This window comes from Hyla sarda, chromosome 10 (assembly GCF_029499605.1).
Source record: "Hyla sarda isolate aHylSar1 chromosome 10, aHylSar1.hap1, whole genome shotgun sequence".
NCBI classification, from domain to species: Eukaryota; Metazoa; Chordata; class Amphibia; order Anura; family Hylidae; genus Hyla; species Hyla sarda.
This window is the reverse complement of record NC_079198.1, coordinates 33,821,591-33,839,185: the sequence shown is the minus strand read 5'-3', so window position 1 is coordinate 33,839,185 and position 17,595 is coordinate 33,821,591. Positions and strand designations below refer to the sequence as shown.

The following is a 17,595-nucleotide window of genomic DNA, read 5'->3' as shown; positions in this document are numbered from 1 at the left end:
GGCCCCTTAGTCCGAGGTAGGCCTACGGGTGCTTGCTGGGGCAGCAAAACGTCCGGAACGGTTAGCCGACCTCCGGGATGGACGGGTCAGGAAGGAGGGAGCCCTCTTCCCGTGAAGGGCGCCTGGCTGGACCTTTGCTGGTACCAAAGGTCCGCAGGATCGGAAGGAGGAGGACTTCCGATGGAAAGTGGTTCTGCGAGCCTTATCCAGAGGTATAAGGAATTCCTTTCTGCCCGTTGCCTCACTTCTTGAAGGCTGTGTCCGCATTCCAGGCTATAAGCAACATGGAGCGAAGGAGGGCTACCAGGTAGCCTGTGGCAAAGGCAGCACAGCGGCTGCGCATGGAAGCAGAACCCAGAAAATCTCTGGCATAGGAGCTTCCAAGAGCTAGTGTAGATAAATCCCCTGGAGGGATCCTGAATACTACCCTGGCGGAGTTGGGAGACCATTGCTGTTTTTTCCCCAAATTTTACATTTTTACAAGAGGTAATAGGAGAAAATTACCCCCAAAATTTGTAACCCAATTTCTTCTGAGTATGGAAATACCCCATGTGTGGACGTCAAGTGCTCTGCTGGCGCACTACAATGCTCAGAAGAGGAGGAGCACCATTGAGCTTTTGGAAAGGGAATTTGTTTGGAATGAAAGTCAGGGGCCAAGTGCGTTTACAAAGCCCCCGTGGTGCCAGAACCGTGCCCCCCCCCCCAATGTCACCCCATTTTTGGAAACTACCCCCCCTCACAGAAAGCAATAAGGGCTGCAGTGAGCATTTACACTCCACTGGCGTTTGACAGATCTTTGGAACAGTGGGCTGAGCAAATGAAAAATTTAATTTTTCATTTTCACGGACCACTGTTCCAAAAATCTGTCAGACACCTGTGGGGAGTAAATGCTCACTGCACCCCTTATTACATTACGTGAGGGATGTAGTTTCCAAAATGGGGTCACATGTGGGAGGGGTCCTTTGTTCTGGCACTATGGGGGCTTTGTTAACACAAGGCCTTCAATTCCAGACAAATTTTCTCTTCAAAATCCCAATCCTCCTCTTCTGAGCATTGTAGTTCGCCTGCAGAGCACTTTACATCCACATATGGGGTATTTATATACTCAAGAGAAATGGGGTTACAAATTTTGGGGGGCTTTTTCCTATTTTCCCTTGTGAAAATGAAAAATTTGGGGTAACAAACATTTTAGTGAAATTTTTTAATTTTTTTATTTATTTTCCCATACAACTTTAATGAAAATTCGTGAAACACCTGGGGGGTGTTAAAGTTCACTCTACCCCTTGTTACGTTCCATGAGGGGTGCAGTTTCCAAAATGGGGTCACATGTGGGTATTTATTGTTTTGCGTTTATGTCAGAACCACTGTAAAATCAGCCAACCCTGTGCAAATCACCAATTTAGGCCTCAAATGTCCATGGTGCGCTCTCACTCCTGAGCCTTGTGTGCCTGCAGAGCATTTTACGCCCACATATGGGGTATTTCTGTACTGAGGAGAAATTGTGTTACACTAACAGGCTGGTGTAGACCCCAACTTTTCCTTTTCATAAGGGGTAAAAGGAGAAAAAGACCCCCAAAATTTGTAGTGTAATTTCTCCCGAGTACAGAAATACCCCATCTGTGGCACTAAACTGTTTAATTGAAAAACGACAGGGCTCCAAAGTGAGAGCGCCATGCGCATTTGAGGACTAAATTTGGGATTGCATAGGGGCGGACATAGGGGTATTCTACGCCAGTGATTTCCAAACAGGGTGCCTTCAGCTGTTGCTAAACTCCCAGCATGCCTGGACAGTCAGTGGCTGTCTGGAAATGCAGGGAGTTGTTTTGCAACAGCTGGAGGCTCCGTTTTGGAAACCCTGCTGTACAATACGTTTTTCATTTTTATTGGGGGGGGGGTGTATTGCGTGTAAGGGGGTGCATATTTTGTGTTTTACCCTTTATTATGTGTTAATGTAGTGTAGTGTTTTTAGGGTACATTCGTACTGGAGGAGGTTTACAGTGAGCTTACCGCTAGGAGTTTGCGCTGGGGCGAAAAATTTCCTGCAGCTCATACTTGAAGCAGGAAACTTACTGTAAACCTGCCCGTGTGAATGTACCCTGTACATTCACATGGGGGGGGGGGGGGGGGGGGGCAAACCTCCAGCTGTTTCAAAAGTACAACTCCCAGCATGCACTGAGACCGTGCATGCTGGGAGTTGTACTTTTGCAAAAGCTGGAGGCACACTGGTTGGAAAACACTGAGTTAGGTAACAGAACCTGTGTGTCTCCAGCTGTTGCAAAACTACAACTCCCAGCATGTACTGATCGACGAAGTGCATGCTGGGAGATTTAGTTATGCAACAGCTGGAGGTACGCAACTACAACTCCCAGCATGCCCAGACAGCAAACTGCTATGTGGGCATGCTGGGAGTTTTAGTTTTCAAGATCTAGAGGGCCACAGTTCACCGCACAGTGATCTCCAAACTGTAGCCCTCCAGCTGTTGCAAAACTACAAATCCCAGCATGACAACTGTCTGGGCATGCTGGGAGTTGTAGTTTTGCAGCATCTGGAGGGCAACAGTGTAGAGACCACTGTACAGTGGTCTCAAACTGTAGCCCTCTAGATGTTGCTAGGCAACTTACTGGCTTCCGTCGGATCCAGGGAGCCAGCCGCATGACATGCCGCCCGCCGATCTCCGACAACGATGGTCGCCCGCAGCCTCACCCGCAGGGTAAGTGGACTTAGTCGCCGGTCCCCTTCGGTTTCCCCGTTCTGCCCCACCTATTGTGGGTGGGAAGAACGGGGAAAACGAAAGTCAACCGCCCCACCCCCGATCTGCTATTGGACGTCGCTTCTAGACTGATTGCCGACAATGGGGGGGGGGGCGGCATTTGCGCGGGGTGCCTGCTGATAGATATTAGCAGTCACCCCGGTCCGGTCCCCACCTGGCGAGGATTGAAATTCCCACGGGCGTACAGGTACACCCTTGGTCTCTAAGTACCAGGGAGCAAAGGTGTACCTGTACGCACTTGGTCATTAACAGGTTAAATGGGCACTCAAAAAAAAAATTTTGCTATTGCACTCCTTATGATAAATAAAAAAACCTTCTAATGCACTTTGAAAAATATGAAGTTTCCTATGTTTTATTTGTGTTTAAAAAAAGCTGCCAATAGGTGTCTCCCTACTTGTCCAGAGCACATTTTCCCTCCATCTCTTGCAGACTTTGGACTCCTGCTGGCCTGGCAGAAGTCCAAAATCAGGAAATTGAAGTGCTGAAGGGTGGGTGGGTGCAGCCTTATCCAATCACATCCCATCTCACACTGAACTGCTTTGGGCTGTGTGTAGCAGAGTGAGGGAGGAAGTTCTCCCCTGTATGGCATCAGATGATGTCATGCCTGCTGGGGAACGATATATCTATATCTATATCTATATATACACACACATACATATATATACACACATATATATATATATACATATACACACACACATATACACACACATACACACACATATACACACACATATACACACACACATACACACACACATATACATATATAAAAAAATATATATATATATTATATTATAATATATATATATATATAAAAATCGGCCGATCTCGTTATTTTAGGGCCGATACCGATAATCGGTGCAGATTAGGGCCGATAGCCGATAACTTATACCGGAATATCGGTATAAGTTATCGGCTATTTAACCCCCTACGACACCGCTGCAGATCATTGATTTAAAGCGGGCGCTTTAAATCAATGATCTGCAGTGGCTTTTGCAGGACCATAGGCGGCGGCCGCCGCCGCCGCCCGCTTCTCTCCCCCTACCTGTCAGGGTGGTCCGGGCCATCCATCCTTCCTTCCGTGTCCGGGGGTGTTCCGGGTGAAGAGTGAACCGGTCCGGGCTGTCCTTCTCCGGCGGTCATCTTCTCCACTCCGGGCAGGCTCCGGCCTAGTACGCTGCATAGACGCCGCTGCGCAGTGACGCCCATGCGCAGCGACGCACCTGACGTCACGGCGTCTATGCAGTGTACTAGGCCGGAGCCTGCCCGGAGTGGATATGCGCGCAGGGGGTGGTTTATTATGATGGGGCATTGGCCATGTTAAAAGGTAGAGGTACTCTAATAGCTTCGCTAAAGGAAACTGCTGCTTGTACAGTTTAAGCTGAGACCATAAAAGAAAAAAAAGCCAAAAGCAGGCAAAATTAACAGGATTCACCTTCTTTAAATTTCTCCTGCCATCTCTTGTGAATAACCTTTACATTAACCAGCAGTTTTCTCCACCTCTAGCTGCTCCATAAAAAGCTAACATCTCTTAGCCTTGCATTAGGCAGAACTATTGTTAGAGCATTTCAATGAACACATGATGCACAGCATCCCCACTCAATAGGCTATCAGCTAGGAAACCTGTAGAAAGCTTTTTTTTTGGAACTTAAAAGGAAGTAAAAAGGCCAGATGACCTATTCTATGCTACCCTGGAGACTAAACTAAGAATTTAGTAAGGATTTAGCTGTACTTTAAGTCTTAGACAGCCATGTGGAAGTTCCCCACACACTGTTCCAACTGCTCCATCTGCTCTATTGTGGCAACTTCCCTCTCAGCCCAGTATATTGAAATATTTTCAAAGGGATGGGCTCCAAAAAGGTAGAAGCAGACTGTTGCTAGCTTTAATAAAATACATCTAATCTACCTACTGACTGAGTCCTTAATATCTGCCAGACTTTCTCATCACGGAAGAATTTAACAAAATATATGTAGGTAAAGTAAGGGAAGGCCAAGATGGCCCGCAACACACTCACCCAATAGGCAGTATATGGCTTAGAGGAAAGTTCTTTAGATTAAAAACATGTTCACGGAGAGAGAATCAAGAGGAGCAGTAAAAAGGAGGACACTATCAGATTCTATTGTAAGTTAAAACTGACAACTAGGAGTAGGCCTAGGTTTTACTGTACCCACAATTAACCACTTAACCTAGGCAAGATATGCCAGTCTAAAACAACAAAGAAACTGCAAGCAGAGCTTGGTTAAAAGGAGATATGCAGCGGAAAACTTATGTCCCTGTGCCCAGGCTGCAAAAGCAAAACAAAAAAAAACAAAAAAAAAAAAAAAACTTTCTCACCTTCCTACATTTCCCTTGTTGCTCCGGTGCTGCTCTGCACTTTTAAGGCTTGAAACGTCACCCTGTGGTCAGCGTATAGCCAGCTGCAGCGATGTCCCAACTCGTTGGTGATAGGCTGAGCGCACTGTCATGTAAGGAGCTCGGGCCCCGCCTTCTCCCTGCTGCCCAGGCTCCTTATAAAAGACTGTGGGCTCAGCCTATCACCAGCCGAGGCGGGACATTGCGGCAGCCGGCTATACGCTGACCGCAGGGTGACGTTTCGAGCCTAAGAAGGGCAGAGCCGAGCCGGAGGAACAGGACGCAGATACCAGAGCAATGGGGGAACGTAGGAAGGAGAGTTAAAGTTTTTGTTTTGTTTTTGCAGCCCAGGCAGCATAAAAGTTTTCTGCTGCATATCTTTTAACCACTTCATGACCCAGCAATTTTTTTGGGCTAATGTCTTTTGCTCCTCACATTTTCAGACACATGACTTATTTTACCACTGACAAAAGTTGTATTGGGGCCTTGTGTACTTTTAAATTGACACTATATTTTATGATTTTATGTATTTCAGAGCCAGAAAAATATATATGTAAGGCAAAATTTAAAAAGATACAGAACCGCGCAATTTTGTGGAGAACGACTCCAATGATACCAAACTTTGATAATTTCACCATAAGCTGTAGTTTTTAACTGTACCACTTTTGGGTATATATGACTTTTTCCATCACTTATTACATTTTTTCTGGAACATGATGTGACCTAAAATAAACTTTTGTGATAGGATTTTTTTTTGCGTTTACGTCGTTCACTGTGCAGGATCAGGAACGTCATAATTAAAGTGTAGCTCCCACCAAGTAATATATAATCTAATATGTCCCTACCTATTAGTAATCTAGCCCTAACCCCCTACCTGGCTTTAAGTGCTTCTAAATCTGCTCTATAAAGCAGGGCAGGAAGCAGCGCTTCCCAGTAGGCGTGACGTCACTGATGCCTTGCTGGGCGCTTGCTTCCGCCCTCCCTGTCAGGAGCGCGCATAGATGATCTGCCAATAGCACGGCAGGCAGCTCCGGGGTCTCCTCCTCCCTGTTTACCTGTGCATGTGCTATCCCGGAAGGAGGAGTAGAGGAGCATTGCCGGCCTGCCGTGCACAATATTACAGCCGAGAGCCGGGACCGATTACAATAATGGTAAACTATTCTAAATAACTGGCAACATAATGAAAAACTTTAGAAACCCCACCAATGATCTAAATTATGCCCCTAAATAGTTTAGAATCAGCTGTAGGCACATTTATTATAGAAATACTGATGAATCATCATCAGTGTGCCTACAGCTGTTTCTAAACTACAACTACCAGCATGCAGACAGCTGTTAGCTGTCAGGGCATGCTTGTAGTAGTAGTTTTGCAACAGCTGGAGGCACCCTGATTATTCATCAGTATTTCTAAAATAAATGTGCCTACAGCTGTTGAAAGACTACAACTTCCAGTATGCCCATACAGCTGTCAGGGCATGCTTGCTGTTGTAGTTTTTCAGCAGCTGGAGGCACACTGTTTGAGAATCACTCATGTGTAATCAGAGTGCCTACAGCTGCTGCAAAACTACAACTCCCAGCATGCCCTGAAAGCTGATGACTGTATGGTCATGCTGGGAGTTGTAGTTTTGCGTTAGATGGAGGCACCCACCCTAATAATTACATGAGTGTTTCTCAAACAGTGTGCCTCCAGCTGCGGCAAAACTACAACAGCAAGCATGACCTGACAGTTGTATGGGCATACTGGGAATTTTAGTTCTTCAACAGCTGTAGGCACACTGTTTGATAAACACTCATGTATAATTTTCATGGTGCCTCCAGCTGCGGCAAAACTACAACTCCCAGCATGTCAGTACAGCCATCAGCTTTCACGGCGTTCTGTGAGTTGTAGTTTTGCAGCATCTGGAGTCACCCTCTTGATTATTTTTATTTCTTGAGATAGATAGAGATAGAAGAATTCTACCACTAGAGTATGTTTTGGGCCAGGAAAAGGATCTACATTGGGACCTTCAAATTTTAAGGCGGCTCTAAGGCTGCTTTCACACTATAAAATTCATACGTTTTAAAGATCCGTTTGATGTTCCGTTATGAAAACCCTGAAAATCGGCCATTAAACGTCCGTTAGAAAATCCCATTATAGTCTATGGGATTTTTACATTATCCGTTTTAATCCGTTATAACGGACGTTATTTTGTGACAGAAGGTAGTAACGGGAGAAATAGTGCATGCACTATTTCTTCCGTTCATTCTCGAGTCACAAAATAACGTCCGTTATTAATAACGGACTAAAACGGATAATGTAAAAATCCCATAGACTATAATGGGATTTTCTAAGGGACGTATGGGATTTTCTAATGGACGTTTAATGGCCGATTTTCAGGGTTTTCATAACGGAACATCATACGGATCTTTAAAACGGATGAATTTTATAGTGTGAAAGCAGCCTTAGGTATACGGAAGAGCTCTGGCCTTTGACTAAAGGTGGGGAAAATAAAAAATAATGAACTCTCTTTTATAGAGTGTCTAGTTGCAGTTTACTTCACTGACAACTTTGACTGCAAGAAAGAAAAGGAGCATGACCAATGGGAGGAAACTGATGCAAAAATCTAACCCCCCCGATGGAGTAGAAAGAGACACGACCTAGGATGTGAAGCCTACTGTTAGCAGAAGGAGAGAGATCGATGGGGCACCATGCAGAAAAAGTAAATTGAGCAGTGCTGGAGAACTCTCAGGAGCAAGTGCAGAAAAATCCAGCAGGCTGGGGAGAGGAACAGCAATGCTAGAGCTGACAGTAATGCTGTCACAGAAAGGCCAAGAGAGGATTAGTCACCAGGTGGACAGCTGACAGAGGAGGTAGGATCACTATCTGCACAGCAATGTCAGGGTGTAAGCAGCAGAAGAATGGAAACCAGATTGGAAATAACGGTCATCCATACAGAAGAAGGTTATCTACACAGGTACCTCAACAATGGAACAAAATTACTGTAAAAAGGTGGGACAACCGCAGAAACTCCTTGGAACCAAGCTAAAACTGATTAGCTCAGTGCCAGCAAGACTAGAATAGCATTAACAGGAGAAGGTAACACTTTTCACTCAGTGTTGACTTTGTGGCAACAGCCTACACCCATGGTCTCCTGTGTCCGCCAGAGACAAATAAGAAATGTAGTCTTCAATACAGAACGCACATCATTAAGCCTATCCCATTCATGTCACATTAACTTAATTAAAAGCAACGAGCTGCATCTAGTGTTTAGAGGAGAGCAGAAGTCCTACAAAATGGAAGAGTTGGCCTTACACATCTTCGTAAATAAACTGCAGATATTGGGATAAGAGCCCAAATGATTGATGCACTTGTGAATAAGGGGGTACAAATTACTACAATAGAATCCTAAACTGATTAAAAGGGGTACTCCAGCTCGAATACATCGTATCCCCTATCCAAAGGATAGGGGACGAGATGTCTGACCGTGGGGTCCGGCCACTGGGGACCCCTGCAAACTGTCATTCAGCATCCACCTTTGTGAGCTCTCCACAGCGCTGGAGGCTCCGAGTGTGCAGTGTGACGCCCACGGGGCCGGAGTATCGTGACGACACAAATCCGCCCCCTCAATGCAAATCTATGGGAGGGGGTATGACTGCCAACACACCCCGTCCAATAGAATAGCATTGAGGGGGCGGGGCATGATAAGTTAACCCACAAATGTGCAACACACATCACAGCACAACATTATAAAACTTTATTTGGTCCATTACAAAAAACTGGAATGTCTCATTCTTACCTGATCTGCCTATGCGATGAAGATAGGTCTCTGCCAGCTTTGGAAAGTCAAAGTTTATCACCACATTCACAGCTTGGATATCAATACCACGGGTAAACAAGTCTGATGAAAATAAACATATATATTAAATTTGGCATTCTAAAAATGAGTTTTACTGCAAACTAGATTGAGAGGTAAATTAAACAGGTAATCTCTCTTACCAGTGCAAACAAGGTTACGGCACAATCCATTTCTGAAATCATGGAAAACTCTATTCCTGTGTTCCTGTAAATGAAAAGTTCAGGATTATGAGTACAGCAAGCTTTACTTTTTGTTAACATGAGAGTTATGATTTGCAAAGCCTGAAATGAATCAGGCCCCTTATAGATCATTAAAGGGAACCTGTCATTACAAAGGATAGGGGATTGTGGGGGTACAGCATGCTGAGATTCCCCCCCCCCACCCCACGACAGCGTTTTGAACATTTATATTCAGTACGCTGGCTTTGGGCTTCAGCTTTTGTGATTTCACGACATCCCACTATTTATGTCTATATGTACTTTTTCTCCACAGCCATCATGCTCCCTTCCCAGATGCCGGACCCCCGCGATCAGACATCTTATCCCCCATCGTTTGGATAGGGCATAAGATGTCCAGGGGTCGAGTACCCCTTTAAAGAGGTTATGATTAGAGGTGAGCGAAGTTACAGTGATTAGATTCGTCGCAAGCTTCTCGGCTCGGCAGTTTATGACTTATCCTGCATAAATTAGTTCAGCCTTCAGGTGCTCCGGTGGGCTGGAGACTCTCTCCTAGGACTGTATCCACCTTTTCCAGCCCACCGGAGCACCTGAAAGCTGAACTAATTTATGCAGGAAAAGTCATCAACTGCCGAGCAGAGAAGTTCGCGCATCTCTAGTTATGATTTAAAAAAAAAAATAAAAAATAAAAATGCAGCCGATTTCCAGCAAAGCACCACATGTCCTTAGGTCATGTGTGGTATTGTATATTAGTTCCATCAAAGTTAGTGTTAAACCACACACACACACACACACACACACACACACACACACACACACACACACACACACACACACACAACCTCAGGACACGTTTGGGGCACTTTTTGAAAAACAGCGACTACGTATCGTAAACAACCCCCCCCCCCCCCCCCCCTCCCTCAATCTTACATTCATTTTGTTCTCACACATTTGGTTTACAGGAAATGAAGCTGCCTGAGACTAGTCTAGCACATGCACAGTGTAGCAATAAAGCCAAGAAGAGCACACCCTGCATTCACTACACTTGTGCAATTAAACAAAACTAAAAAGGTTACAAGAGAAGAAAAAAAAAATGGTTCTAAAGGATTGGACTTGTGTACAAACCTGTCTCATCTTAGCATGGATATAAAAGCAGGAATAGCCCAACTGAGAGATTTTCTTGGCCAATAGCTCCACCCGCTGAGAGGAGTTGCAGAAGATTATTGACTGATTTATCTGGAGCTAGAAAACAAAATTGCACAATACTGTCATCTGGCAAAAATCATTAACAAAATCTGCAATTTGAGAAAATTGGTACATGCAATACAAGACACATACTTGAGAAAATAGTGTATGCCTGTGGCGACTATCTATGCCAGCGTTTCCCAACCAGGGTGCCTCCAGGTGTTGCAAAACTACAACTCCCAGCATGCCTGGACAGCCTGAGGCTGTCCAGGCATGCTGGGAGTTGTAGTTTTGCTACATCTGGAGGCACTCTGGTTGGGAAACACTGATCTATACCATAGTCTGCCCCATTATAACTAAACAAGTTCCCCAAAAAGTACTAATTTGTTGCCATAATTTTTTTTTTATTTTTTTTTGCAGTGCAGACTTCAACTACGCTTCAATAACTGACATTTATACGCAAAAAAAAATTATTGTGTCTACTTTATGTAAATCATGAAAAACCTTACACAGCAGCTCTACTACACAAATGAATATGTGCTGTTTACTGCACGTTATGCATAACTGCTTGTACAAACAGGAAACAGTAAGAGTAATACCAGAACAGTTACTTTCCATTATATATATGCAAATGTCACACCTCCGTGATATTACCACAAAAAAGGTGAAGTGAAACATTACATAAAAAAGGAAATTGAGGCTCAGGGTCTATGAATACTGGATTAAAATAGGTTTATTTAAATAGTATATATATGTATAAAGTGTGTGCCGAACCTCACAGGGCCCTTGTGGGGTCAGCAAATACACAGAATATCAGAATTGTTAAATAAATATACAATATGGCAAATAAAACTGATAAAAACTGGTGAAAACTATAAATATACAAGTGACCACAGTGTCTATAAACCAGCCAATTAAATTAGGAATTAATGAATAGTCAGACCGAACTTGCAATCCAGGTAGTAAGCATTAATGGAATAAAGTGCATAGTATAATAGTCACTTATAGGAATAGATACAATGATTATTCTTTGTTGTAGTCAATCACATTGTCTGTGAATAATTGTAATCAGGAAACCAGGGAGCCCTCTGCTAGAGACTATGCCGTCTCAATAATGTGCAGCGATGTAGAGATGAACTTGAAACAATGTTGTAGACAAGAGATAATGTTTGCATACAACTGTAAAAAAGGCTTGATTCTACTGAGCGGAGTATGCAGTATCCGACACCGTGGGTATAGGTGTCATTTGAGTAGCTCGGGTACCAGGACACTAGATGATAAGAGCCTCCCCTATATTTTGAAACCTTACATAAATTGTTACACAAGTATGGATCAAACTTAACAGATACTTACTCTTGAAAAAAGTGTATTCAAGCAGTGAACTTTTTGCCTTTCTGTCACATAGGCATAGTATTGCGTTACCCCCTTCAGTGTAAGTTCCTCCATCAGGTTAATTTCATAGGGTTTCTGTAAATGTGAGGACTGCAGTAAGAGAGAAGTACTGTTTAGATCATGCTGTACCTCAATGACAAAGGTTATATTCAAAGTTTTAATATGGAAGCACTTGGAGCTAAACTGGTGCACCAAAACTAGAAATGCAAGCGATGGGAATTTGCGCTGCATCACAACCTTAAAGGGGTACTCTGGTGGAATTTTTTTTTTTTTTTTTTAAATCAACTGGTGCCAGAAAGTTACAGATTTGTACATTACTTCTATTAAAAAATCTTTACCCTTCCAGTACTTTTAAGCAGCTGTATGCTACAGAGGAAATTCTTTTCTTTTTGAATTTCTTATGTCTTGTCCACGGTGCGCTCTGCTGACAACTCTGTCCATGTCAGGAACTGTCCAAAGCAGCATAGGTTTGCTTATGGGATTATTTTCTCCTGCTCTGGACAGTTCCTGATAAGGGCATCAGATGTCAGCAGAGAGCACTATGGAAAAGACAAAAAATAAATTCAAAAAGAAAAATTTCCTCTGTAGCATACAGCTGCTAAAAAGTAATGGCAGGGTAAAGATTTTTTTAATAGAAGTAATTTACAAATCTGTAACTTTCTGGCACCAGTTGATTTAAAAAAATAAAAAAAAATTAAAAATGTTTTCCACCGGTGTACCCCTTTAAAATATATAAAAACTGTAAATACAACGACACGTGACAATTGTTAAATGAGTATGTCAATCGCAGCTAGAAAGTCTGTGGTTTTATATTTTATATGATATCAGTATAAAGAAAACTGCCAAAATTCTGTCATCCAAATGGCTCTACAATAACATTTAAGGCCCAAGCAAACTAAGGAAATTCAGAAATAAAATTCTCAGCAGTTCTGTGTTGCGGAAATAGTCAATGGGACTTTGATTTCCATTACTTATTAATCTTTTCTGGGTGGAACCCATAAGGACTTTTTTTGCGAGATCAATTGTACTTTGTATTGACACCTTTCATTTTACCATAAAATATGCTACGGTCAAACTAAAATGTGTATCTTGATTCTTCAAGTCAGTATGATTATGTGTAGTTTAGGATTTGCTAATTAGTAAAATAAAATAAATAAGTATGCTTAAACTTTCCCTGTTCTAACCACATTAGATTTTTCCACCTATGAAGTTGTTTTGGGGCCCTCAACCCTATCAAAGATTTGTCTAACAAGGATGAAAGTCATTAACCCCCCCCCCACACGCACATTATAACCTCAAGAAGATTTCTGTACACAGAACAAATCCTACCATAAATTTCTGTACACTGAGGGGAAATGTGGCTGAATACAGAAGGATCTGCCTGTTCTTAGGTAGCGTACTAATTATGTCTTCCATTATCTGCATAAAATCTTGAGAGAGCAGTTTATCCGCCTATAAAAGAAAAAAAAGTTATTGAAGACACATCAAGAACAGAAGCAGAGAAGCCCAACCTATATATCAACTGCATGTGTACTAAACATGGCTATACTGGTAGCTACAGTATATCGAGCCTATATAGTTATAAGCTACACTTTGAACAGAAAGTCAATTTGATAATGAAACGGGGGAGGGAAATCAAATTCAATACTATGGATATATCGCATGTAATGGGGACACGCAAAGGTTTAGGACCTAATTTGCAGTGTTTGTGTCTGACAGCAAGATGTAAGCAGCTCAGCTTATGTGGATAAACATCTCCTAGAAATCTACAGTGTAAAAGAAAGTCAAAAAGGCTGACAACTTGTGTACCTGCACTCTGGAAGGTGTAATCTGCAAGACAGACTACAAAGCTATGGAAACCTTTGAGGATTTTATTCATGCTTTGTATTTACCGTTGTGCAAAAACCATTTTCTTCTACGACCTTTAAACAAATTGGCTTTTGCTTCTATGGTCCCTGTAGCTTGCCAAGTGAGCTCTATTTTCCTTCTACACTTGTCCAGTCTATGATTTTCCTCTGAAAACTGCCTATTGCATGCTCTCCTCCCAATCTACAGCTTGTGCAAGACATCCTCAAGGAATTCTCTCCCCTGTGCACTCCTAGCAGCAGGGAGGGATTTGTGAGTTGTACACCAACTTAGGCAGTTTAAAGACTTTTACATTAGCATCACGAATGGAAGAAAGTTTGAGGAAGTTTATTTATAAAGATGCTTCATTTTGTGCTCAGGAAAACAAAATTACATTGTAGCACTTACAGGTGCTACCTAAAGACTTACTATAGCGCACTACTAGTACATAGCACTGAGGCTCTGATTTACAAAGGTCTGCCAGGGCAGTATTTCTCACAAAGCAGGCTACTTTTAGCCATGGATGCGGGTGAAAATATAAGGCACATGCATAGAACCATAATACAATTACATGGGTGCAAGATAGATTAGCTCATTACAAATTAAACTGTAACAATAGACCTTTTACTTAAAAAGGGGTACTCCGCTGGAAAACTTGTTTTTAAATCAGCTGGTGCCAGAAAGTTAAACATTTGTAAATTACTTCTATTTAAAAATCTTAATCCTTCTAGTACTTAGCTGCTGTATGCTCCACAGGAAGTCCTATTCTTTTTGAATTTTTCTGCCTGACCACAGTGCTCTCTGCTGACATCTGTCCATTTTAGGAATTGTCCAGAGCAGGAGAGGTTTGCTATGGCGATTTTCTCCTACTCTGGACAATTCCTAAAATGGACAGAGGTGTCAGCAGAGAGCAGTGTGGTCAGACTAAGGAAATTCAAAAAGAAAAGAACTTCCTCTGTAGCGTACAACAGCTGATAAGTACTGGAAGGATTAAGATTTTTAAATAGAAGTAATTTACAAATCTGTTTAACTTTCTGGCACCAGTTGATTAGAAATAAAATTGTTTTCCAGTTGAGTACCCCTTTAATGTCCTTCCTCTATTCAAAGCAACAGAACTCACTAGTTTTCTTGACTCAATGGCCGAAACAACTAGCAAGACTATAGCAAAAAACTTACAAGGTTTAAAACTGGACAACAGTAAGACATAAGCAAACATGCTGAAAAGTTCAAGTTACCTTTAGATTAAATTATGTGGCTTACAGGCTTAAAGGGGCTGTACAATAGTGTAAACGCAGCTAACCACATTATTCACCTCTTTTCCCCAATGATCCAGCACAGATGTTTTGACTGTCATCTCTGGCAGTCTAAATAAAAACCAGAGGAAAAACCTCTGTGCTGGATTCTTTCTAGTTTTCGTTATTCTATGCGGTTACGTTTTTTACCCCTTCAAAATATCAGACAAGCCCTTTAAAGGATAAGTATCATTTAGAAAAATGTATCCCCTATCCGAAGGTGGTACGAGCACTGGGGCCCCCCGCGATGATCTGTTTGGCGCCCCTGTTCTCCAGCACACGAGCGCATCACGAGCTCCGCCCGAAGCGGTGGCCACCACCCCCCCTCCATAAAGCTTTATGGGAGAGCTGTTCTGCAATCTTCGGCTCTCCCAGAGCTCTATGGATGGGGTTCGGCCTCCGCTTCGGGCGGGGGTCATGACGCACTCCTTTGCTGGAGAACAGGGGCACCAAACAGGAGATCGCGGGGGGGCCCAGCACTCAGACCCCATGCGAATTAAAACTTAAGGTTCATTATGATAATTTTCCTTTAACATAAACGGCTGGTGCCCAAAGACAAGGGTTTGCTTAAAAAATAAAAAAATTCTTGTTAAACATAACCATCCCACCCCCTAATCCCTAGCAGAAGGTTGAATAATATGTGGTTTGCAATGTTGCAGAAAAGGACAGGATTGGATCTAAACCTAACAGTAAACATTTTACATAAGGGCTGTATCCTGACTGACCCAAAAATACTGGAAAAGTCTACAGGAACATTCTGTGGCACAAAGGCCCTGCTCACAACAGATCTAGCTTGTCAGGTTCCCACTGCTTTCTGACATTCAGAATAGCCTGCTGTGCTATTCTATGTAGAAAAATAAACCCCGATTCATTCAATGCCCAATATAGGTCAATAAATAATACAAAACAAACCACAATCTGTTCACACTCATCCCGTAAAACCGGTGAACATTGTTAAGACCTAATTGGAGTAATAAACGTATTCATACAAATCGAAACCAGTGACTGTATATATGCATTATACAGTGCAAGTTAAATTAGGCTGCCAGTTTAACAGAAACACAAGGAAATGTTACTATTACTCCCCTGTCAAGTCCAGCACTGATACTTCAGTGGTCCAAGTCAGTCTTTACTTACCCGGGGTGATGACATTGTCTACGTGTGACCGATGCAGTCACTGACCTGGACTTGTGCCAACTATGTGCTAACTTTACCATTGAGTTAATAGATTGGCTACAGAAGTCACATATGTATTGCATATACATGAAGACTGGTAACCTCCAGAGCTGGCTTTGACACATGAGTATTTCCCCCATAAACACAACATTTCCTGGACATACTTTCATTTATCATACTTCTTGAAAGAAGCCTTTAAGAACTGTAATTGCTACCATCTACAACTAAAGTCAACAATGTGGTTTATATTGTACACAACACAACAATGAACATGTTACTTATTCTAGAAGGTTTATAAAATTATTACCTCATCCAGAACTATCATCTGAATGTGGTCGACTTTAGCTACACCTTTTTTGATAAGATCCAGAATCCTTCCTGGAGTAGCAATCACCACATGAACTGTGGGAAAAATAAAAAAAGTAAATGTTAGTGCAACCTACAATGAAATAGCAACCTAAAGACAAACTTATTTTGCAGCTTAAAACTATTTTTGCAGTATGTTTTTGTACACATTGGTCCACTATGAATTGTTATGCGCATGTCAGGTGTGTCACAAGACAGCCTCCTATATTGTCATTTGACCCAGATTTTAATTGTTATTTTAAATGTTTAGTTTTTTAAAATTTGTATCTTGATACACATTGGTCTCACAGTTTCAATTTTTTTTTTTGCAGCTTTAACCCCTTAAGGACACCTGTTTTTTTCCTCACCTTCTATAAATCATAACTCAATTTTGCACCTACAGACTCATACGGGGGTTTATAACCTTCAATTGTTGCAAAACTACAACTCCCAGCATGCGCTGAAAGACCGTACATGCTGGGAGTTGTAGTTATGCAACAGCTGGAGGCACACTGGTTGTGAAACACTGCGGTAGTCTGTTACCTAACTTCGTGTTTCCCAGTGTGCCTTCAGCTATTGCATAACTACGACTCACAGCATGCATGGTCTGTCAGAGCATGCTGGGAGTTGTAGTTTTGCAACAGCTGGAGGCACACGGGTTGTTAAACACTTTCTTGACTCAGTGTGCCTCGAGTTGTTTCAAAACTACAACTCCCAGCATGCCCGGACAGCCAAAGGGCATGCTAGGAGTTTCAGTTTTGCAACATCTGGAAGTGCACAATTTGGAGACCACTATACAGTGGTCTCCAAACTGTAGCTCTCCAGATGTTGCACATCTCTGATCATCCCTATTTTCTGGGCGATCAGGTCACCAGAGACCCGATCAGCACGGAAAAGCCGCGGTTCGCCAGTCAGAATTGATCGGCGAATCACGGTGATTGCTGACAAAGGGGGGGGGGGGGTCTGGGTGTCTCAAGACCCCCTTATACGATGTGCCGGGATGGTTGCCGATAGGTGATCGTCATCCCGTTCACCGCGTCTGGATCACGCGGTGATCAAGGAACGCAGCTCCACAAGTGTACGGCACTGTGCACTAAGTGACACTTAGCTTCAGAACCAATTACCAGGTTTCCATAGAGTTATGGTCTCAACATACAATGGTCATCCTGGAACCAATTAATATTGTAACTTGAGGGACCACTGTAACTTATTTTCCAACGTA

General features: G+C 42.7%; 1 protein-coding gene across 3 annotated transcripts in view; it reads right to left on the bottom strand.

The window, feature by feature from the left end:
• DDX6 (DEAD-box helicase 6) overlaps window positions 1–17,595 on the bottom strand; it is a 76,304-nt gene that overhangs the window by 12,928 nt on the left and 45,781 nt on the right. For all 3 annotated transcript variants that reach the window (XM_056542663.1, XM_056542661.1, XM_056542662.1), the window contains exons 7-12: window positions 16,336–16,430; window positions 13,045–13,167; window positions 11,677–11,805; window positions 10,264–10,380; window positions 9,103–9,166; window positions 8,903–9,004 (exon numbers count right to left, since the gene is read on the bottom strand). In XM_056542663.1, coding sequence (XP_056398638.1) covers window positions 8,903–9,004; window positions 9,103–9,166; window positions 10,264–10,380; window positions 11,677–11,805; window positions 13,045–13,167; window positions 16,336–16,430 — 630 coding nt within the window. The remainder of the gene's footprint in view (window positions 1–8,902; window positions 9,005–9,102; window positions 9,167–10,263; window positions 10,381–11,676; window positions 11,806–13,044; window positions 13,168–16,335; window positions 16,431–17,595) is intronic.